Genomic DNA, 23,007 nt, shown 5'->3' on the forward strand with positions numbered 1-23,007 from the left:
CTCGGTGGTGGACGGTCTAAGCCTGAGGACTGCTCTGTAGGCACGTGCAACCCAGGGTCCCTCCTGGTGGGCAGAGGCAGAGCATCAGGAAGGCAAGGCACAGAAGCAAATGAGGCAGTGATTATGCTAAAGACAATAATGGCCTTGTTATGGGAACTATTAAAGCGAACCTCCCAAGGAAGTAATTAGCCACCAGGAAAAAAAAAAAAAAAAAGGCTCTGCACAGTGTTTATAAAAAGAAACTCCCAGTTAATTCAGAGTTGCTTATGTCAGGTGAGAGAGGTAGATGAGGATTGTCTCTCACCCGGTGTAAGCAATTCACAATTAACTGAGTTCTTTTTTGGGAGGAGATTTCCTCAGTGCGGAGTATCCTTTTTATGGTTAATTACTTCCCTAGGAGGTGTGCTAAGCACTTTACTGTTTATTGATAAATATTAAAGTTGCTCCTCATCAACTCCAGATCCAGTCCGGCAGCTCACTAATTATATCACTTTTGTGTTTGTTTTGGTTGGGGTGGGAGTTCTGCCCCAGGCTCTTTCCTGTTCTGGGAGCTCTCGGGCAGGGCTGTGTGCTTTCTGAACCTGACAGGAGGTCAGAGGAGACACCCAGGCAGCGCATGGATGCCGGCCTGGGGAGCAGCGGCAGTGAGCACATTTGTTATGAGCCTCATGAATGGGGAAGTAATAGAGTGCTCTTCCAAAGTGAGCTGGAAGAGGCAAATCATTTTTTCATCTGGGAACACTCTACGTCTAGAAAAAAAAAAAAAAAAGAATCTCAGTTGAAAGTGATAGATATTTTTTTATTTTAAACTGAGATAGATATAGATCCAAATATGGATACAGATATTTGAAGCCCTTATCAGCCTTTTTCAACCTGGGTTCCTCTGGAAGAGAATTAGTCCCTGGTGCCTTGTGGCCACTCGTAGTTCAGAAACTGTAGCTGACAGCACAACTGTCTGGAGCGCTTGATTAAACACAGATTGCCAAACCTTTTCCCCCAGAATTCCGGATTCCGCAGGTATGGGGTGGGGTGCAGGAATTTTAATTTTGAGGAAATTTCCAGGTAATGCTGAGGCAGATTCTCTTTGAGAACCATTGTCCTGAGACATTCATTCTCTAGAATAAATTGACTCGTCTCCTGTGTGTCCAAAAAGGTACTACCAAAGTGCAGTCCTTAGAAGACCTGAGAAATTTCTCACTCAAACGTTTTCTGTATTCTGGGGTGCCTAACTGAAAAGCCCTGTTGGAAAAAGTTGCCTAGGACTATCCCCCAAAGACAGTTTATGCCAGTTCCCTACCTTCTTTTTTTTTTTTTTTTAAAGATTTTATTTATTTATTTGACAGACAGAGATCACAAGTAGGCAGAGAGGCAGGCAGAAAAAGGAGGAAGCAGGCTCCCCAATAAACAGAGAGCCTGATGTGGGGCTCGATCCCAGGCCCCTGGGATCATGACCTGGGCTGAAGGCAGAGGCTTTAACCCACCGAGCCACCCAGGCACCCCACTTCCCTACCTTCTTAATCCCATCCCTTTGAAAGTCTCCCAACGCCCCCGCAGCCAGGGGATTGCTAACTTAACCTCAGGAAGCACTAGCTGATGCAGAAGGGATGAGATGTCCCTGCCATTGTCCCCGACAGATAGATTCAGTTCCGACAGACCTGCCGGCAAGCGGACGGTCTTTTTAATAGTGAAAGATCTTCACTTGAACTGCTCACCCCAATTTGAAAATGAAGAGACTCAAAGAAATATTTTTGCTTCCAGAAGACAAATACCAGCTCATTAAAGTCTGAGAATACACACAACATGTGCTTCAGGGGACAGGCAGATAATATTTAATTATCACCACCAAGACAGAGGTGTGAGATTCAGTTCATCACAGCCAGGGGTAGGAGAAAGGGTGTAGATTTCCTCTAAAAGTGGGAACCTCGAGGTGGGGAAGCACTGTTAGACTGCCTGGCCTGGAAAGACAGGACTTACTCCTTCCCCACAGGCCTTTATCACCCAGAGCTTAGAGTCAGGAGCCCCCGCCCCCTGTCTGTACAAAGCCCAGCTCTCCTTGTCTCAAGCCAGCCTCCCACGGAACCCTATCAGACGCCCTCTCCCCTGTGTGTGGGTGGAGGCCTGGCGTGGAGGGGGTAGGAGAAAGCCCTTCTACACTGAGCTTGTCCTCGGGTAACAGTGCGTCACATCCTGTCTTCCTGTATTAGCGAGCTGTCGGCATCTCCTTCTGGGGCATTCACACGGCACTAGAAGCTAGACTCTTGCTCCTTCTCCTGTCACTTCTCTGGTTGCTCAGGTGACGCTGTCACATCGTGCTGGGTAAGAGCCTGGGCTCAGGAAGCAGTCTTTGTGTCCCACTTCTGTGACTAACCTGACTCCTCAAAATCTCCGTTTTCTTGTCCGTGAAGTAGGCATGATAATGCCTACTCCATGAGCAGGTGTGTGGTTTCATTGACAGAGCATATGCAGGGACATTTTACTAAGTGCCTGGTTCATGAGGCGTCCTCACATGCCGCTTGCTGCCAGCTCTAATGTTATCGGCGGTAATGTTGCTGTTATTTCTAGAACGGATGCTGAGTCCATACAGATGGAACCCAACCGGTCATTTTCCCACAGTCCATAACCACTGAGGTTCTAACCAGTGCTTATCCAATGTCAGCGCTCCATAACCTCCCTGATGGTTTAACAAATGTTCCTTGAGGGTTCGCTAAATGTTAGACATTGGAAATAGGCCTTTGGAAATACTAGGACAAATACGACGCCCGTCCACCAAGAGTTCGCATCTATCTGAAGAGATAAGATGTAGAACACCTTATTGTAGTTATTACCATCAGGGCTGACAGGGCAGAGGACTGTCCTTCCATGGGAGTGTAGAGAAACGACTATCATGGGGTGTGGCTGTCGGCCACAGGAAAGGAAAGAAGCCCATCGCCACACTGAGCCCAACATCTTCAGTCTCTCTGCTGGGAGAGTACTCAAAGCCACGGAACTGTGGTCAGTAACCCATGTTGGGGGCCCTTCCACCCACCAGCAGCTTCTACACTTCTCCCCCTAAATTAAGGCCTCCCTGACAGTATTCCACAGCCTACCTCCATCTGCGAAGTTTGGTTCCTCGTTTTGCTCCAGAGGAGGCTGCCTTGGTTTAAGAGATGTGGATGCTGGCCTGAGTTCCAGGCACTCCAGCCAGGTCTAAATGAGGAGAAATAACACTGGAGTCTGTCCAAAGCACTTGGAACAGACAAAGCCCACCCCTTGCCTACCGCCTCCTCCCCCTTTCCCCATCCCATAACCATCCAAATTGGTTTGACATGATTCAGGGATGCTATTCCGGCATTTATCTCAATTGTTAATTAATAACACCTTGTCGGTGCATGTAGCAGAGCCAAGCTCAGGACTTCAGGGACTCTGGAAGAGTTATAGTTCTCAAGTCCAAATAGTCCCATTTCTTCATCCAATGAGAGATAAAGCTTGGTGAACCCATTGTAAATGCCTTGATTAATGTGTGCGAATCATGTTGATGGATTGGTTGGGTGGGGGACAGCTTAGAAGTGCAACATTGCTCTATTAATTGGGTTGGATGAGGATTCCCCTTGCAGTCCAAAGACCTTGTGGCAAATGTAGCTGGAGCCATAAACAGAGTCCCCAATTAGCTCCCAGAGAGGAAAGCAATATATCTAATGCTTACGAGGGAAATGTGGCCTTGAGGCCACTGCCAGCTGGCCAAGCGCTGGGTCTCTCTTCCTTGGGAGGGAAGCAGAACTAACCCCAACCAGGACCACATGGCAACAGGGGGCTGAAATTATTCTGGATCTTCCAGTGTATTTGACTCAAGAATCTTCTGTTTAGGAAACTGAGGGTTGGGAGTCAGTTTTCTTTTGAGGCTTAAAAATAAAAGTAGAATTCATTCTTTATTGAATATAAAAACTGTAATCAGTGAGATTTTTGAGAGCTTACATGCACCGAGCCCTGTTCTGAGCTTTGTATGCATCTGGGTAATGGATGGGCAACCAACAGGTGGGCGTCTCTGCTGCTGCCCGGCACGGGCTTTTGTTCCTCCACACAGCAGCCCGAGAGATGGTTCTGAATGGTAAATCAGATCATGCCGTGCCCTCAAAGGGCTTCTCATGTAGTTAAAATCAAAATCAAATGCTTCTCCTTAGCCTAGAGCGACTTCTGTGATGTGCCCCTTCCTCCTCTCTTGCCCATCCCCCACCACCCTCCACAGCAGCTCTGCCGCATCCACTCCCACCAGCCTCTCGTCCTCACATGCTGAGCTTAGTCGTACCTCAGGGCCTTTGCTGGTCCAAGGCCAGAAGTGCTCTGATCTGGGCATTTGACATGACAGGCTCCTTGCAGCCATTTTCTGTTCTTAGCTGCCTGTCTTGACCTACCTCTACCTCTCCTGCATCACCCTGTAGTGTTTCCTTCATAGCAAATGCTGCATTCTTAAATTATCCCATCTGTATCTTCTGGCCTATTGTCTGTGTCGTCACAGGAGACATAGAAGTTCTACGAATTTGTCTCTTCATAGTTTTTCCATGTCACAGACAAGGATACAGAGGGTAGAGAAGGTAATATGCAAAATAGGCTTCCAGATAACCACTGTGATAGAACACTTGGCTACTTTAAAGGCGGAAGCTCATTTCTTCTCAAACAGAAACTAAACTTGGAGGCTGTTTCTGAAGAAAGTTCAAACAAGTACAGAATTTTTGTTGTTGTAAAGAGGACTCAGGAAAAGTCACCTCAAACATAGAACTTACCCACTGAAGACTTTCTCACAGTCAATATATTTGACTGTGGAATTTGTTGGGGGAGGGGAGGTATTTAAAGTTCATGAGTTTACCTAACATCACACCTTCAGTCTTTCCTAATCAAGTTTATAGTAGTTTAAATGATGATTAAGTGTCTCTTAAGGGATTATATTTTCCCTGATTAGATGACAAATCAAGTATTCATCATAAAATTGTGATTAAAATGTATAATTTGCAAAAAAAATTAATAATTGAAACCACTGTGGACTTCTTTTAGGGAATTAAAGATCAAAACACAGATTTATGTGGTGGCAAAGAGGTAATATTTATTTCCTTATGTTGGCTTCCCGTATTTTTGCACTGGCGAGAGAAACTGCCTAGATTGTAGCAAGTACCCTCTTGGTACCTGTGACCAGCATCTGAATAAAGGTTCAAGGGCCCTGGTACCAGGATTAGCTCTTTTACTCTCACAGCTCTCCCCTCAGTCCAGATCAGTGGTTCTCTACCGGGGACAACTTTACTCTCTAAGAGGGACATTTAGCAACATCAAGAGACATTTTATGAGTCACAGCAGGGAGGAAGAAAGGAGAGGCTACTGGTATCTAGTGGGTAGAGGCCCAGGATGCTGCTAAAAATCCTATATACACAGGACAGCCCCCATGACAAAGAATAATTGGGCCCAAAATGTCAATAATGTCAAGATGGAGAAATCTGGTGCAGGGATTGACATGTCCTAGGGACATATCTGAGGGGTCCAGACATTTCCAGAGCAGGGAGCATCTTTGGCTTGATGTCAGGGGCCTGATGCATCGAGCATTTACTAAGACTTTACCCACATTGCCCAAATAAATCGTGATCATAGCTCACAAGTGCCCTACAAGCCTCTTAGTATCCTTTACACAGAGGCAGATACTGAGGGCCAGACCAGTGGAGTGGCGGACCCAGGCCCTGCAGCTAAAAGGCCACCACACCAGGACTCAGAACCCAAGCCAGGAGCCTTCTTCGTGGACCCCTCGCAGCCGCTGACCATTGCGCCTGGGATCTGAGCAGGCTATCTGTGAGCACTTAATGCCCTCCTCCCCTCAGAAACACGAATTCTGCAGCATTCTGAAAAATAACATTGGCGTTAGCTCTTCCCCCCCACCCCCGTTTTGGATTTGGAATGCATTTTTGCCACAAAGTGCTTATGCACTGGAATGCCAGGGTGCAAGCAGGGCAAAGTGGAGCAGTTGGACTTTAAATAGCTAGACGCTTTCTGGAGCACAGCAAGAGCAGCTGCCCAAGGTCTGTGCTCTTTTCTTTGACTTTCCATCTTCTCAGCCAAGAGCTCTGGGGGATTGGAGAGGGGCCAAGAATTCTGTGGCCAAGTGTGGATCCAAAGAAAGCTGCAAGGTGTGTCCCAAAGCTGTGTGCAATGCTTGCCTCCCCCCACCCCCAGCAGCGCAAGGACCAGACCTTTCCAGGGGAATTCCCTCCCTTTTCCTGAGCTTGCGGTACTTCATCATTGATCTGCCAGCCCCGATTCCTGGAACTCCATGGCCACACACGCTCAGGCACGCTACCTTTTTAATTCACAGGAATCGTGGAGTCTGCGAATGTGGGATGCACAAAGACTAAAATGCGGAGTCCCCAGCAGGTTTAAAACCCAGAGAGGGGAAGTAACTTCTTCAAGGCCAAACAGCAGGGTAGGGCAGATCCAAGCCAGAGGCCAGGCTTCCTGGCTCTAGATCCAGTATGCTTTTCTCTATGCCATGTGGCCCCCAAAGGGACCCAGTCACCCTCAAGAGATCGTATGGCTGACCTTACTGGTAAGATCAGTCTGAGACCTAGGAACTAGACTAGGAGTTGAGGCACCTGTGTGCCCAAGAGTGAGCCCCTTCTCTAATTGTGTCCCGAGGCAGCCTTTCCCTAGCCCCGGGCCCATTCACACCTCTTGTCCTGGATGGTGGTGAGAGCAAACACCTCCCCCCATGCCAGCCGCACACACACACCCAGCCAGACCACATGAGTGCGTGAGACTCAGATTCCGCCACAAAGAATCCAAGGTCGGCTGGGGTGTGAAACATTGGTGAAACCAGCTGCAACAAAGCCATATACTAAGGGTCCAGGATAGAACGAGGCCAAGAGGCTAGAACAGCCCAGAGAAGGGGCATCAAAGCTTTCCAGAGCAGGCAAACTTGAATTTTGAAAGCTACAGAAGACTTGGGTCAGAAATCTAGGGAAAGCATTATGGACAAAGAAATGGCAAAGGTGTAGAGGCAAGGGACAGCAGTGCATATCTGGGGACCTCTGAGAAAACTGACAGAGAGTGGAGGAGTGAGTGAGGCTGGAGAAGCGGGTCTGGACAGAGAGAGCCGGGCCTTGCCTGCCACGCTGGGCAGAGTGAAGTTTTCCACAAGTACTTGCTTTGCCTTCCTGCAATTCCCGTCTTGGTCTCCACAGTCGCAACCACCCCTCTTCCCTCCGACAGAAGGCTGGTATCTCTGCTTGGGTGATTCCTAAATACATATGCTCACAGCACAGAAGGAGCGGCCTTTCTCTATGTTTCTTCCATTGCGTGTGTGCATCCTTTCACCGCGAGGGGAGGATACAGCCTGGCAGGGTGATGAAGAGGCTATGGGGCCAGGGAGCTCTGGGTTCACATCCCGGCTCCACAACTGATGGGAGCAAGTTGACCCATCTCTGTAAGCCTCAGTTTTGTCCTCTGTAAAGTAGGACTAATGCTAGTTGCCACCTCACAGGATACTGTGAGCTCAGATGAATTAACACATGGAAAATACTTGGTACCGAGGTTCTCTTAGGTCACTGGGCATCGGAATCACCCAGAGGGCATAGCGCACAGATCACCCAACTCACAGAGCTTCTGGGGCAGTAGGGCTGGTGCAGAGCCAAGGGGTATGCAGTTCTAACAAGTACCCAGGGAATACTGATGCTTTGGGAACCACTGACTGGACGCAATAGGTACCATTTTGGGGGGAACTCAAGTGCTGACAGAGAGTGATTCCACCAACTGTGGCATTCCTGGGCTGCCTGAGGGGGAGGACAGGCCAAAAAGCTCTGCATGCCAGGCTGTGCCAGCTTGATTGGCATATGGACCCCAGGTGTGTCACGTACTCACTGAAGCCCCTGCCCCAGAGCTGTAGCTACGGAGTGGGGCTCAGGGCCCCAACTCCCCGGGATCTGTTCCCCCTCCCCCCTTTCAAGAGCCCTGGAGTAAAGCACAACTGTGGGAAGAGCATGCTGGAAAAGGGCACATGGTATCTGTCCCTGGTCTCTCCCCCTTGTCACTTCCTGAGCCTTCTCCCATACCCCTCAGGCCCAAAGTTGGCACTGTGACCTTTCCGGCTGGGGTCGGCAGGCTCTTTGGTCAGACCAACTTGTGTTAGTTCTGACTCCAGTTCTTACTGGCTCTGCTTCCTTGAGCAAGGCACCTGAGCCGTCCAAGCCTCTGTTTCCTCATCTGTAAACTGGGAACAGCAACAGCAACCTCACAGGCCCTTTGAGAGGTTTGACTAGCAAGTTTCCAGAAAGCGGCTGAATACCACCTTATTTAAATGACAGATCTAATTATTAGTGTCTCCCTGTGTAATGTGACTTCAGAGACTCTGAACACACACACTGTTCCTAATCAAAATCTCATCATACCAAGTAATGCACATTTTAAAATCAGAAATCCATCTTTTGGTGCCTGTTCTAATGTATAATCCCCCTCAATCTCATACCCACTCATGCTGGAATGAGCGCATTTTCCCTCAGAGACCACAACCCAGGGATCTAGATGGCCCCTAGATGTATTGTCTGGTCTGCATAGGTTAAAAAAAAAAAAAGTCCCTGAATTAGCTGCTGACCTGTAACAATAGAGGATTCCATTTAACCATCTGAAAAACTGAGAAGCTGGAGAGTAGTTTGTCCAAAGTCAACAGTGAAGTGGTGGGGTTGGAGCCCGGCTCCCCTAATTCTAAATGTCTTGCTTGTTCTCCTCCCAGACCCGTTTTCTGAAACAAGTTCTACATCAGGTTCACCAGAGAGTCCAAAGTTGCTGGGATCTGGGCTAGGGGAAGGAAAGGTGAAGCCGTAGAGAAAGGGGCCCTACAGTCACCAGAATAGGCTTCTCCTACTCTTCCTTCTGCTGTGCTTACTCATAGAGCACATGGTTCATGGGGCGCAGATCCAGGGAGAAATCTCCAGCCCACTGGCACCAAAGCACCCTTTGATGCGAAACATCAGTGTTGTCCGTTCCCAGCTACCACGCGGTCCGCTGCCGTGGGCGCTCCCACATTTCTCACGTGCCCCCTTTGTGAGTGTTGCTGCTCAGATTTGCGAGCGCACCCTTGTCTGGCCCCTCCTTTTCTTCCCAACCATGAAAGCCGTGGTTTCTCAATATCTTTCCACCTCCACCTGGGTCATGCCACCCGTGTCACTGGACTGGACCGTTGGTCCTCCGGCTTCCAGTCTATTCCACGCAAAGCGGTCAGAAGAATCCTTTCATTTTTATTTTTGTTTGGGGTTTTTTTTTTAGCTGGACCCATCCGTGACTGGGAAAATAACTATTTTCTTGGGGTGTGGGCAGACATCTAGTCTCAGATCATCTGGAATTACGTGTTGGTGTTGGTGGCCTTGGTGACCTTGTGCGTGTGGAAGCGCACAGAGTTACATAAGGGCTGGCACTGCCCACTGTGACAGTGTCACTGATCTGACATCCCAGAAGCAGGAGGACAGGGGCACATGCATGTTTTAGGGGCGTTTCTCAAACCAGCTGTACTTTCAGATGGAGGGGAGGTGGTCTCGGTAGGTGACAGTGGTCTTCTGCATCCTCATCTTGGTCACTGCATCAGACAGAATCTGCTCTCCAATGGACACATGACCAGGAAAGGGGCATTTCTTGTCAACATAGGTGCTCTCAGTGGCCTCCTTGTGAGTCCTGAAGCCCAGACCCATGTGGTTGAAGTATCGCGGAACTTCCTCACCAGTTTCTCCAAGTGGGCCCCTCTTATTCTGAAAGATGGTCAGCTGCTTTTGGTAGGCATGCACGGTCTACGTAGCCATCACCTCCCCAGCTGCGTGAAAAAAGAAGAATCCTTTTAAACGTCAGGTCATATGATGCCCCTGTGCAAACCTTCCCTGGGCATCACATGTCCCACAGAATGTCATCTGGGTCACAGCCATCACTCTGCATTAGTGAGCTCTTGCTTCCACTCGGCACTTACATCGTCCTCTACCTGTCTCTATCATCCAGCCCAACATCCACCATCTTGTTCCTACTCTCAAGATACTTTCCCACCCTGGACCTCTACTCCTGCTGTTCCCTCTGCCCAGAATGGTCTTCCTCCAGAAGTTTCCAGGACTTGTTTCCTCATCTCATTCAGGTTTCTCCCCAACGTCACTTCTGGGAAGCCTTCCCTGTTTTACCCCCACCTAAAGCAGCAACCCACCCCCTTCCATCACTCTCCCAACCCTTTCCTTTGCCTTGCTTTTCTTTAGAACACTATCACCTTCTCAGGGTCTATTATACATTTCTTTGTTAATTGTCTGCTTCCCCTCTAGAATCTAGGTTCCTAACTGCAGGCTCCCTGTCTGTCTTGGTCAGCTCATTATTAAATGAACTGAATAAACGGGAGTTTTAATGAGAAGCCTCTAGGACAGAAAGCCATTTTCTTTTATTCAATACATTATTTTAGTATGAATACATTTCATTTTAGGATTAAAAAAACACATCCATGCAATGATACCCAAGTCACTACATACCATTCACACCGTTATATTAATGCAAAGAAAATCTAAAGGTAAGATATATTATTTATTTTAGGTAAGATATGAACACATGGTTATGCAGCTCTTTATCTCTATTGTCAACATATCTCGCCCTGTGTATGGACTTCCCACGGGCTGGTGGCAGTAGGTCTGCAAGTTCTGCTGTCCTCTGAGACAAGAGGAAAGGGAGGGTTGAGTGAAACGGGACCGCCCAAACCATGGCCGGCCTTGCAAAGCCCAGAGTAGCAAGAGAGATCAGCAAATCTGAGACTGCGCCGGCTGTGTGCGAATCCCAGCTCCTCCACTCATGAGCCGCTGCCCAACCTTGTCAAATAACAACCTCTCCAGGCCTGGGCTCTCCATCCATACAGCCAGAGCAAACAGAAGGTTGCTATACACTAAATGCTTTTGCACAAGGCTGATTTAATCTTTCACAAAGGCCCTATTAAACTAATATTATAATTATATCCACTTTACTGATGAGAAAACTGAGGCTAGAGAGGTAAGCTGATTAGCCCAAGGCCACACAGCCAGTATGTTGCAAACACAGATCTTGTGACGTTAATTGGCAGTCCCATCCTGGCTCCTAGCTCCCATGCCACAGAGTGAATGCGAAGATGAAATGAGATCTCTAGGGCATGCAAAGCACGGTACCTGAAGCCTGGCAAGGGCCATGTTTAGCAATTAGTACTTCTGACTTCCCTGATCCAACTGGAAGCTAGCCTGATAGCTGAGTCTGGTCCCTTCTCCCATTGGGAAGTCTAGGGGTACTTCTTTATGCTCCAGGAGGACAGGCATCTTGGCCTCTGCTAATTCTCTCAGCTTGGGGACCAGTCCTCCCAACTGCCCACAGGAGACAGGGTCTCTCTTCAGGCAGAAAGTAACTGTTCCAGTCTGTTGCTCTGAGATGTCGAGGTGTCTGTGGTGACAGCCCTTTCTCTTTCTGAGGGGCCCAGCAGGTCCCTGTCTGGCACCCCACCAGCCTGCCACCCCCTGCTGGGCTGGCTTCTGTCTGACCTGTCAGTGGTCTCTCTGAAAAGGAGGTTGATGGGGGGCAGAGGGGAGGGGCCAGGAACAGCAGACAGAGGGTAAGCATTTGGGGATATTGGTGGCTGAGATCAGAGACCCTTGCTCTCTCTTGCCAGTAGTTTTTGTAACAGAACAGCAGGGAGACAGCAGCAGCCAGGATAGAAATCCCCCAGGTATAAAAAACATGGCCCTAGGCTAACAAGGGTGAGGCTGTGTCAGAGAGGCCTGTCAGGGAATGTTCAAGGTGGGCAAACTCTCATCGAGTGGGTTCATTATTCCTAGAGACTCTGTCCGGGTTGAGGAGAGGCAACAGAGGGAGGGGGAAGGGTGGGGGAAGAAGAAAGAGAGAGAGAGGCTGAGAGAAAGAGCAACTAGAGAATGAAGATGTTTTGTGAAACCTTAGCCTTTCCTTCCCCACATCCTGTATATGGCCAGTCACAGGATACCTGCATATGGCCTGACTACTCACAGCCTCCTGTGAAGAACTGAGGATAGAAGCCAAATGTAGGCTTTGGAGCTGGACAGCCAAATGGTGCCTCCCTCCTCCCTTATTTACTAGCTGTGTGATTGTGTCCAAGTCTCTTAACCTCTCTGAGCCTCAGTTTCTTCCTCTGCAAACCGGAGATTATAGATGGCCCCTCCAAGCATCCATGTGAGCATACATAATGAGGGCTGGATAAGGGGGCAAGGTGCAGGCAGCAGAAGCACAGACGAGCTTCAGGGCTGGCAGAGGACTAGCCCTATAGTGGTCCACCTGTCCCAAGTGGGAACTGGGCAGAGCACCAGCTAAAACAGTCTGCATCCCAACTTTCCAAAAAATAAATCTCCCTCCATGATTATTTAAATTGCTCCTCTTCTGTTTGACATGGTCCTGCCTTAGGTAAAAGAGCTCAGTGCAGGCATTACCATGTCATGGTGGCGGGCACAGTGACTCCTGTGTGCCATCTGGAATGTTCTACTCTACCCTCCCTCACAGGGCAGCTTCATGTAGGATTTGGCTTCAGAGTGCAGCAAACTGGGTCAAAAGACAGCCCCAACGTGGAGAAGCTGTGTGGTCTTAGGCAAGTTATTTACTGTCCTTCTAAAGCTCCAGCTCCTCACCTATAAACAATGGTGCTAAGGATCCCTAGAGTTCTGGGGATGCAAGTAAAACACTTAACACGGTGACTGAAACCTAGTAGATTTTCCTCAGTGCCTACCCTTAGCTCTGATTAGACATGGTTGCCATTAATGCTTCATCATCCTCCTGACGCCCAGGATGTGTCCCCCCCACATAGGGTCTCTATGCTGAAATCCACTGGCTTTGGGAGGCACTGGGAGGCCAAGGGCAGGGGCTCTGAGCTTATGTGCTAGTAGGGATGATGTAGTTTGTGTTGCATTTAATCACCCCTCAGCGTGCATGTTAGGAGATCAATCAAGCATGGGGGCTATTACGCAGATGAAGGTGTGGCTGGTGCTTCCAAGGATAGCGCTCCCAAGCCTAGAGCCCTGTTCTCATGAAGCGCTTCCCAACTTGTATTGCACTAGACTGTTGTGGGGAGAAGTTCTGCAACAAAAGAGGTCTGTGGTCAGGAAATGCTGTGTGCTCCATGCAACATGAAAGATTCATAATGCATATTCACCCATTAAAGACTCTGAGAAGTCCTGCTGTAAAGAAACTAGTTTAGCTGTTTCACCAACATCTCTCAAGTTGTTTTTGACCACAGATCCTCCAGTTCCACCTCCACTTCTATGTTTCAGGGAACCCATGTTAACATCCCCAAGGAGACATAGTTCGGGAAAGCTCCTTTAGTCTCTCCGAGTCAGATGTACCGCTATGGATATTTGAGGGATGTTTTCAATAATTCAGAACAGGGGTCCTTGAGGTTTAGTAGGCAAAATAATCACCTGGGAATCTTCTTTAAAATACACACTCTCAGGGCACTGGAGTGGCTCAATCGGTTAAGCATCCAACTCTTATTAGTTTGGCTCAGGTCATGATATCAGGGTCCTGGGACTAAACCCCATGTCGGCAACTCCATACTCAGTGGGGAATCTGTTAGAGATTTTCTCTCTCCTTCTCCCTCTGCCCCTTCCCTGCAACTGCACTCATGTATGTGTGCTATGTCTCTCTCTGTAAATAAATCCTTTTTAAAAATGCACATTCTCAGTTTTCACACTGAGAAATTCAGTAGGCCTGGGTGACAGCAAGAATCAGCATTTCAAAATCACTAAGGTGGTTCCAGGGCAGGAGATCAGGGAGCAGACCTTGACCAACAGCTATTTAGCATCTGACTTCTGGAAATACAGTGCTCAGAACAGCATCAGCATCAGCATCACCTAGAAAGTTGTAAGACATGCAGAGCACAGTTAGACCAGAGAATTGGAATCTATATTTTAACAAGGTCCTATTTATAACATGGTTGCTGGTTATATTTTAAGAAGCATTGGTTTTAAAGGTTTTTATTGATAGTATTTGTTCTGGGTTTTTCCATTTGTTTAGTTTAATAAACTCAAAAAAAATGGATACACACTGAAAGCTTATTGTCATAAAATTCCTACCAATCCTCACCCCCACCCCCATAGTAAAGGGTTGACCAGATGCTCCAGTAGCTTCAAAGTAAGCCAAAGTCTTATTAAGAAGTGGTCTCACCTAGATTACATCCCTGTCTTCAGTAACAGTCCCTGGGTTTTCCTAAACAGCCTTTGCTTTCTTTCCCACATCCATCCTGAAGAGTAGGAAACCCAGAAAAAGCAGCTCTCAGTGGGGGCTCCACTGTCAGCTCTCTGGTCAGACATGATTGATCTTCCATTGCTAAGTCATAAGAAAAGCCAAAGGGGCTTCAGAGCAAGGAGCTCTGGCCTTGGAATTCAGAGACTGTCAAAAAAGAGTTGGCACGAAGCAAGAGGGAAGCTTCCAACAGGTCTTCCAGATGGAGTGCAAATACAATTTCACTTCTTGCGATATTTAAGAATGGCAGTTGCTGTGGTCTGGAGGGAGGGGACGCCTGCATACCGATGGTCCATCAGGCAGCAAGGGTATTAATGGCAGGTGAAACCTTCCAAATGAGCACCCTGTCAGCCAATCTATTGCTTTAAAAGGTTGGCAATGCAGGAGCCTAACAGAGGCAATGAAGAACTAATCTCATATTGCCAGGTTATATCAAGTCAGCCTTGCCTGCTCCTTTCACTTTTTAGTTACATCAAGCCAGAATACTTTCAATTATCCCTCCCTTCCAACTTGTCAGCAGGCATTGGGTAAAATGCAAATGGAGTGGTGCCTTCCCTGGTGGAGAGCAGAAAATATGAAGATGAGCCTCCATTGGTTGAGCTCCTACTGTGTATTCAGTGCCATACCCTCACTATCTCATTTCATAGGCACCATCTTATAGGATCTCCATGCTCTTTTGTGAAGTAGATGTTATTGAGTCCATTCTATTGCTGAGAAAACTGAGTCCCAGGAAGCCAGTCACTTGCCAAGTTTACATAGCTAATGAATGATAGAACAGGTTTTAACCATTCTGACTCTGACACCCATATTCTTTTGCCATACGTATAACTGAGCCAAGAATCCAGGGCTACTCTGGGTGAGTCCTTGAGCTTTGGAGTGCGCCCCTCTCCTTAAAATTTTCTAAGTGCTCCCCCTGTGGCAGGTACTGGCCAGGTCAGCAACACTATCTGGGAGGACCACGCCAGCCCAGACTAGGACCCACCTGAGCCCTGGTCCCTACTTCTCCCTTTCAGGGTGTTCTCTGACCCTCTACCATCCTTTAACCCCATAGCCATGCATGTAAGGGTGATCAGATTTTGAGAGAGGTTGGGGGATTTGCATTTATGAGGTATCTCAGGGCCCAATGCCCAACCTTAATTCCAGTAGATGTATTGGCAAGTAGATTGTTCCTGTTGGCTGGAAGAGTATTTTGCAAGATCTTGTGACATCAGAATGAAAATGGTGCTGATATGTCAATTCAGGTAACTCAATTTGTTTAGATAGACAGGGGCCTGGAAAAAATGATTTACTAGGGACCCCATACACTTTAGACATGGTCCTGAAGGAGCTCACCTTAAGAAATCAATTAATCAATCAATCAACCAACCTCAAGGCAAAAAGAATCCGAGGGTTGCCATATTTCTCTTTATTCGAGAACCGCTTTATGTGACTGGCCACTCAGGTGCCTTGGGCCTATGCCAGCTACCCCCCACCACTCCTTTGTTTCCATCACAAAGAGCAAACGGAGTAGGCTTCTTCCTTCTTGCCCCAACTTGTTGCCTCCCCGCTTTTCTCCACTCTGTTAATTTTCTACTTCCCCATCATGAACTGATCTCAAGAAGGTCCCTAGGATTATTGGGTCCACCACCTGGATTCCTTCTATTTTCCTTGGGGAAATGAGAACTTGCCAAGTACCTCACTCTGTATGCTAAACGAACCTATATAATGCCAAGAAGAAAAGAAGTAGAAAAGATTCAGAAGCCTGTACTAGGTTACCAGGTGCTCACAGCTGTTCCTCTACCTAGTGTGGATTATCTCAGTCCTCTCATCGCTTCTGTGAGGTATCTGCATCACCCCTACTCTGCAAATAAGGAAGACAGAACAGAAAGAGCTTGGTATCTTGGCCTAAAGTCAGTCTGTTAGCAAGTACATGAATTGCATAATCTTAAACACACACCTTGATGTGTGTTGTAGCCAGGTGAATAAGATGAAGATCTAGAACATTCCCAGCACCCAGAAAGTTTCCCACCAGTACCTCCCCATTAAGGGAACTATAATTCCTAACTTTTTACCATAACTGGTTAACTTTGCCTGTTCTTGGACATCCTGTAAATGGAACCATGTGTACTCTTCCTAGTTTTAACCAGCCTCTTGTCCAGATGAATAGGGAAGGTAGATTTGGTGACTGGTGATACCTCTCCTCAGACCACAGTCTGGAAAGATTGGAACTCGTTTTTAAAGTCTGAGATGCCGCCCAGCTCCCAGTCAGGTCCTACGTGCAGACCCCAGCAGAGCCATCCGTGGCACCTGAAGTGAATAGTTGCAGTTGATATGTGCCGCCCTGTCACAAAATGAAACTAAGAAAAGTACATTTAGATGTTTCCCTGAAGCCTTTAATACCCAAGAAAGCTGGAGAGTTCAGGCAGGTTATAAAGGGAATCCCTTGCATACCAAGCTACAGGGAATAAAAGGCGCCAAAACTGAACAAAATGCTTCCATCCGGATTCTCCATAAGCTGCCCAGTCTACGAAGATCAAAGAGGAAAATAAATGAAATGAATCTCTCATTCCTAGAGACCTCCCTTCTCTGTAAGAGTTATGTGTGGACTCAGGCAGCCTTTCCTAAACAGAAAAGACATGCGTGTCGCAGCCAAGTCTGAAACACCCAGCCTCCTCCGGGGCTCTCTGCAGCCTCTCCACTGACCCGTGGCCTCCTCCCCACTGAGCAGAGCTTCACTGGTATGTGTTCAGCGAAGGCTTTGAGGTTCTATCTTTTGCCAATTCAGGAACTCCTTTAAAAATCCGACCACGCGAACTAGGCAGGGGCTGAAAACAGCTGGCACAAACCTGTAACCAGCCCAGAAGGCAAGTGCCGCCTGTGCCAATGGTAAACAGCTGAATGGGGGTTTGAATCTCACAGGTAAATAGTGTGGTCCTCCGAAGCCTGCATCACAGGGAATGAATTCCCAGGCATCTTGTTTCTCCTGTTGATTTCTTTCTAGAAACTTGTTTCAACTAGCCTGATTCTTTCCCAGCTACGGATATAGGCAGACCTGCATGAGTTATTAAATCGCACGGCCACCCATGCTTCCCCTGCTGGTGGGTGTCCACTGCCCTGTCTTCAGACTCCCTCTGGGAAAGAAATGTCTCCTCTTTCTGATAATGAAGAAGACGGAGAGGGTAATGATCTCACTGGTTACCTTTTCCTACTTTTTATCCAGAGCTGCTTCTTAGCCACTTGGATAACTTACTTAGCTTCTCAGAGCCTCAGTTTCCAACTCTTTAGAGTGGGTGATGGTATGATAATAGGCATAACACATAGTTAGCTGAGTGTTCACTGGACCAGGCACTGTTCCTAGCACTGTATGTGTAGTAACTGCTTTAGTCCTCCAAACAGCACTTTCTAACATCATCATCAATCAAAAAACATTTCCTCACGTTTTGTACATGAGGAAACTGAGATACAGAGGAGTAAATTGCCCAGGGTCAGCAGATGGGTAGCCCCTGATCTGAGATTCAAACCCAAAACCCCTGATCCAGACTGCAAGGCTGAAAGGTTATGGTCTGCTCTGCGGGTTTGCCATGAGGACTGAAATCAAGAATATGTCTAAGTCTTGTTCAATCCGTAGCATTTATTATTCCTGCCAATTAACACTATGTGGAAACATTACATTCTTGCCCGAGATTCAACCTACCCATAGCACACAGCAGGGAATGACTCCAGTAGGGGATATTAATTTCACTAATATCCATGTCCAATTTTTATAAACTGAAAAAGCTGAAAACTTAGCTGAGTTTTTGATTATATAATATCTAGGGTTCATTGAACACATACTATGCTAAACTGACGTTAGGTAGATAAGCACATATCTCGATTCATTTGTTCTCCATCACAGAACCCTATGACATATGCACTCTTTTAACTCAGTTTTAAAAGCAAAGAAGTTGAGGTTCATCAAGGATGGTTATCTTTCTAAGTTTGCATAGCCAGGGACCAGAGGACATGAGCCTCAAACCCAAATCTATCCAATTCCAGAGGCCGGGCTCTTGCCTCGGACACCGTGTAGGCTTTTTGCCTAAAATTTTACCGTAGGAATTCTAATTCAAAGGATTCAATTCAGCATTACCCTGATTTCTGCCTCATGTTGCTAGACCTGTCACAGAAGATTCTCTCTGATTTCCTTTATCAAAAGCAATAAAAAGAGTATCTCACATATTGTTCCCAGAAAGTTTCGCCACATCCCTATTTCTCTGAAATGGCCATTACAATTAACGTATGACACATGCGTGTGGCACGCAGCCAGGGCTGTGGTTTAGCCTGCTTTCTGACAGCATCTAGATAATTCTCCACAGCTGCATCTCACGGATTGAACCACGTGAGGGCATATGAACCAAAGGCGCCTCACCGCCGTGGGGCCCGGCCGGGAAGACCTGGGTCAATTTCCCCAAATGCTGAGTCAGGATCGGGTCCTGCTGGAGGACTCTTCACAGCTCCCTCCTACCCTCCCTGGGAAAAAGCCCACCAGGCAAACAAGGAGGTGGGTAAATAAAGGAAGAAACCGTCCAGTGTCGCGCGAGGACTCTGCTGCTCTCCCACCCCTGGTGAATAGAGACGCCGACAGCCTCTCAGGTCCTGAACTGGCAATTCAGAACAGTTTGATTGCCTGCTTGATTGTTTGCGAGATAACTGCAAGATTGTCAGTGACAGGGTAATTTACTGAAGATTGCCATGTCAGACTCCATGCGAGGGGCTTGCTGGCATAAAGATGCGGCTTTCGTGACTGACAGGCCACTGGGAGATTGGAGTGCCAATTTAAAGTTCACGGTGTCATCGGAAAGAGTTCAGCACCAGCAGCCCATAATCACGCAACATGATGAGGTCATTACAGGCATAACGTATGCTCACGCTTAATAACCGGTAGAACCCCAAATGCGCCATCTCCGGAGCAGGTAAATGTAAATATGTGGGAGGAAATCATTTCTATCCTTTTTTTTCCCCCCATTTTTTAGCATTTGCCATCTGCTATTGCTGATGTGTTTATAGGACATTTCCTGCCAGATGGGCCTTTAAGTAAAAATCCTAGAATCGACAGAACAGTGGAGAAACTGGAGGTCCACACTTTCGAAGAAGTCACAAGTCCAGAAAGAGTAGCAGACGAGCAGGGGTCGGGGAGGAAAGTGTTGAGTGTTTAAGAGGAAAACGGTCCCAAGTTTCTATTTGAGCCCAAAGAGGTTCTCAAGCTGGTTATATGGAGGGGATTGTAAATCGGGTGAGGGGTAGGGGACCAGCTTCAGGAGGGAAAGCCCACCAGAGACAGATGGAACTTCTAATGGGAAGAGGTCAGCGGCCTTAGAGAAATCTGTAGTGCTAACAGCAATGTGTCTCTTCTCACCTGAGAAGTTTCTGCATCTGCTGAAAGGAGCACCGCCAACAGAGCACAGCGGGATGATTTTAAATCCAAAGCAGGCCTTCTACCTTGGATCCCATCTGTCTGGTGAAGGCGGTCCTCGGAAGGAGATGTTAAAGGCAGCATGCTATGTGGAGGTTTTTTCTTGTCTTTTTCTTATTCTGCGAAGGGCTCTGGGATCCACTCTACAATCTGAACACAGATCTGAGACCGTGCCCCAGCATCATCCCACTGCCGACATACAATTCTCTGGCCTTGTTTCTTGGGTCTGAGATTTGTGGGCCTCTGGGGAGAACCCGATTCACCCAGCCCATCAGGCAGAGGTGTTCAGAGCCCTGACTTGGAAAGTCTCTAAATTTAAAGTGTGTGTGCCTGCTCACCCTCCTGTGTCTGCGTTACTAGGAAATTCTGTAAATCTTAATGCATTACGAGGCACAGAAGCAACATTTGCCCATGTGGAAAATGAGAGGCTAGTTTTAGTAATTTAAAGCCAAGCAAAACACACAACCTCTTAATTTGTTTGTTTGCTAAAAAGAAAGTAATGCATTAAAATAATTGTACATTAATTGCTAAATTACAGTGGAACTTTGGTGAAATTACATATTTCCATTTCATTAGCAGAACCAAATGAAAAGAGTAATGCCAAAAAATTTCATTGTAGTAAATTTAAAACATGCAGTCAGGCCTCTGATTCAGTACTCCAGGACACATGTTTGTCAAGCCACAGCCCAGGGTTTGAGTACATGTTCCTACGATGTTAATTATGGCCCCAAAGTACCTTGCTATCAAATCTGGGAGAGGCAAGCAAATTATTCTCTAAGACTTTCTCTCTACTGCGTGTTCAGTCAGTGCCCAGCAGAGTGAGTAAGTGTTGGCCAACGAATCCATTCTAATAGGGAATTCCAAGGAGCAAAGACTGCCCGAAACATTCCCATGCTCAGCCTTAACACACAGACGAAGAAGGGGAAACATTCATTTATTCATTCAACAAACGTTTGTTGAGTACCCAGTTCTGTGGTTGGCACTGAGTAAGATGTGAATATAGAAATGAATAAGACACTGTTTTTCTCTTCAAAGAGCTCATTTTCCAGACAGGAAGGCAAGCACACAGAGATAACCCTAGCACAAGGAAGTTGGCATTCTCAAGGGTTTCTGTAACTTACTGTGCATTAAAATCAACTGAGAAGCCTGTATAAAAGGCAGGTGCCAGGACCTGCTTCTGGAGACTCTCTCTGGGAAGCTCTGGGGTAGACCCTTGATTCTTCCCATGGGATTTTGTTGTGGAACCATTCTCTGACAAGCTCAAATTCAGGGATACACAGAGCAGCGATACCCTAACCTAGCCAGAGACATCACCAGGAAGGCTTCCTAGAAGGGTTGGCCATACCTAGTCTGGGTCTTAGAGGATGAATCATATCTGTTTCCCCCGCCACTGTACAGTCAGCTCCTTCAGAACACCATCATTCTTCATCCTTTGTCCCATGTTTCATTTCCAGGACAGGGATGGCACTCAAATATTTGTTGTGTTATAGATGAAAGATAGGAATTGTAGATGAATGACCAGAAAGGGATGGAGGGGCAGGGATCTGGGCAAGTAAATCAGGATGTTCAAAGTGCTACAGGTGTGCAGCAAGGTAGCACCAGAAGCGATTAGGTGAACCGATAGCTTAATTTCCGGGTGCTCCAACTAAAGCCGTTTCTCTGCATTTCCCAGAAAATGTAGAACTCCCCACACCCAGCTGTCAAACTGGTCAGCACTACACTCCCTCTCTGAGACGGAGCAGGCATAGAACATTTTCACCATTCAAGCAAGACTTTCGATGATTGGTACGCGCATTAGCAAAGGCCCCCAAGAACCAGCTATGGATAATTTTTTGTGCTGTGCTGTTCAAAAGCAAAATGCTTGTTTTTGTTTCCAACTACTCAAATAATAGCTGCCCATGACCGAAAAAGTAGAAATCCTAGAAAAGTCTAATACAGAGAGACACACACTCATCTACCGTCTGGGGATAATCATTCATCCACCCCTCGGTCTTCACTTTGCTCTGCATATGTGCTGGAATTAAACTAGGCCCATTGTGTGACTTCTGCCATTTCAAGCCCTTGGGAAGGGCTGACGCTCTTCCTGACAAAGGTGCGAGCATCTCTCCGCAGCATTTTACCATGAAATGCCCTGACCGTGGCCTTGCCTCTGTTCTTCCAGATGGCCTGGTGGATTGCCTGGACCCTGACTGCTGCCTGCAGTCCGCCTGTCAGAACAGCCTACTCTGTCGAGGGTCCCGGGACCCCCTGGACATCATTCAGCAGAGCCAGACAGACTCGCCTGCCGTGAAGTCCTTCTACGACCGCATCAAGCTCTTGGCGGGCAAAGACAGCACCCACATCATCCCTGGAGACAACCCCTTCAACAGCAGGTGGGCACCCTCCGTCCATACAGGCTGCCAAGGTGGCTGGGCTCCTTCCTGGCAGAGCAGGAGAAAGTGCTCCTGGTTTTTCTGTGGGCCCCATTGGCCTAGAAACTACCCCATGAGGGCAACTCCTCTCTCTGGTCACAGAGGGCCCTTTCCTGTCTGTGGAAGTTGGCCACCTTCACCCCAGAAGCTGCTGGAGACATCTGTGGATGGTCTGGTTTTGAGATCATTTTTCTGATCTGTTATTTTATTATATCATTGCCATTATTTTATCTCTCTTTATAAACTACCTCTGATAGTACCTTTTGTCTGATCACCACTGAAATACTTCATTCAATAGAGTATTTTTGAAAGTAGTTATTAGCTGAATAGCATTAATTAGAATTTATTGAGTGCCTCTCATAAGCCAGAGACTTTATGTGGACTGTTTCCCATCCTCCCAGCAACCCTATCAATTATACCTGCTATTGACCTGCTTTGGGCAAGATGTCATGCTGGGGCATTTTACCTTTCTTTCCAAAATGATGGGGTTTCTCTTGAATTTACTTTTGCTCTCAGTAGCTAATTTGAAGCAGTTCTGGGGAAAATTCTGGGTTTCTTTTACAGTCAGCTTGGCCCCTCCCTTCCAAGTTAGAACTGTACCCCTGGAGAGGAGAATGAGGGAAGAGTTGGCTTTGAGGCGTCCCGTCCGCTCCTAGGCACTGTTCATGATTCTGAGGGTGAGAGGAAGGACAGAGAGGCAAGGATCTTCTTATGGCCTGCCTGCATATCACAGATCTCTCTCTTGGTGGGTCTGGCTCCAGACATCAACAGTGTCTGCAGATGTGTGGTCTTCTTGGGGTTATCTGTCTCATTTCGGTGCTCCTTCCCACGGGGAAAGAAGACTTACTGGCTGGGTCCTCTTTCACGAAACCTCTAGGAAACTTGAAGTTGAACAGGGTGCTCCTGGCTTCCTCAGCCCTCTTACCATCC

The 23,007-nt window shown here is 47.4% G+C and overlaps 1 protein-coding gene across 18 annotated transcripts in view; it reads left to right on the forward strand.

Annotated features, from left to right (window-relative positions):
- The window catches only part of TENM2 (teneurin transmembrane protein 2), a 1,216,596-nt gene that overhangs the window by 1,107,800 nt on the left and 85,789 nt on the right, over nucleotides 1–23,007 (forward strand). For all 18 annotated transcript variants that reach the window (XM_032851741.1, XM_032851742.1, XM_032851743.1 and 15 more), the window contains one exon: nucleotides 21,828–22,038. In XM_032851741.1, the coding sequence (XP_032707632.1) occupies nucleotides 21,828–22,038 (211 nt within the window). The remainder of the gene's footprint in view (nucleotides 1–21,827; nucleotides 22,039–23,007) is intronic.

This window comes from Lontra canadensis, unplaced genomic scaffold, assembly GCF_010015895.1.
Source record: "Lontra canadensis isolate GAN:19392208 unplaced genomic scaffold, GSC_riverotter_1.0 scaffold5, whole genome shotgun sequence".
NCBI lineage: Eukaryota > Metazoa > Chordata > Mammalia > Carnivora > Mustelidae > Lontra > Lontra canadensis.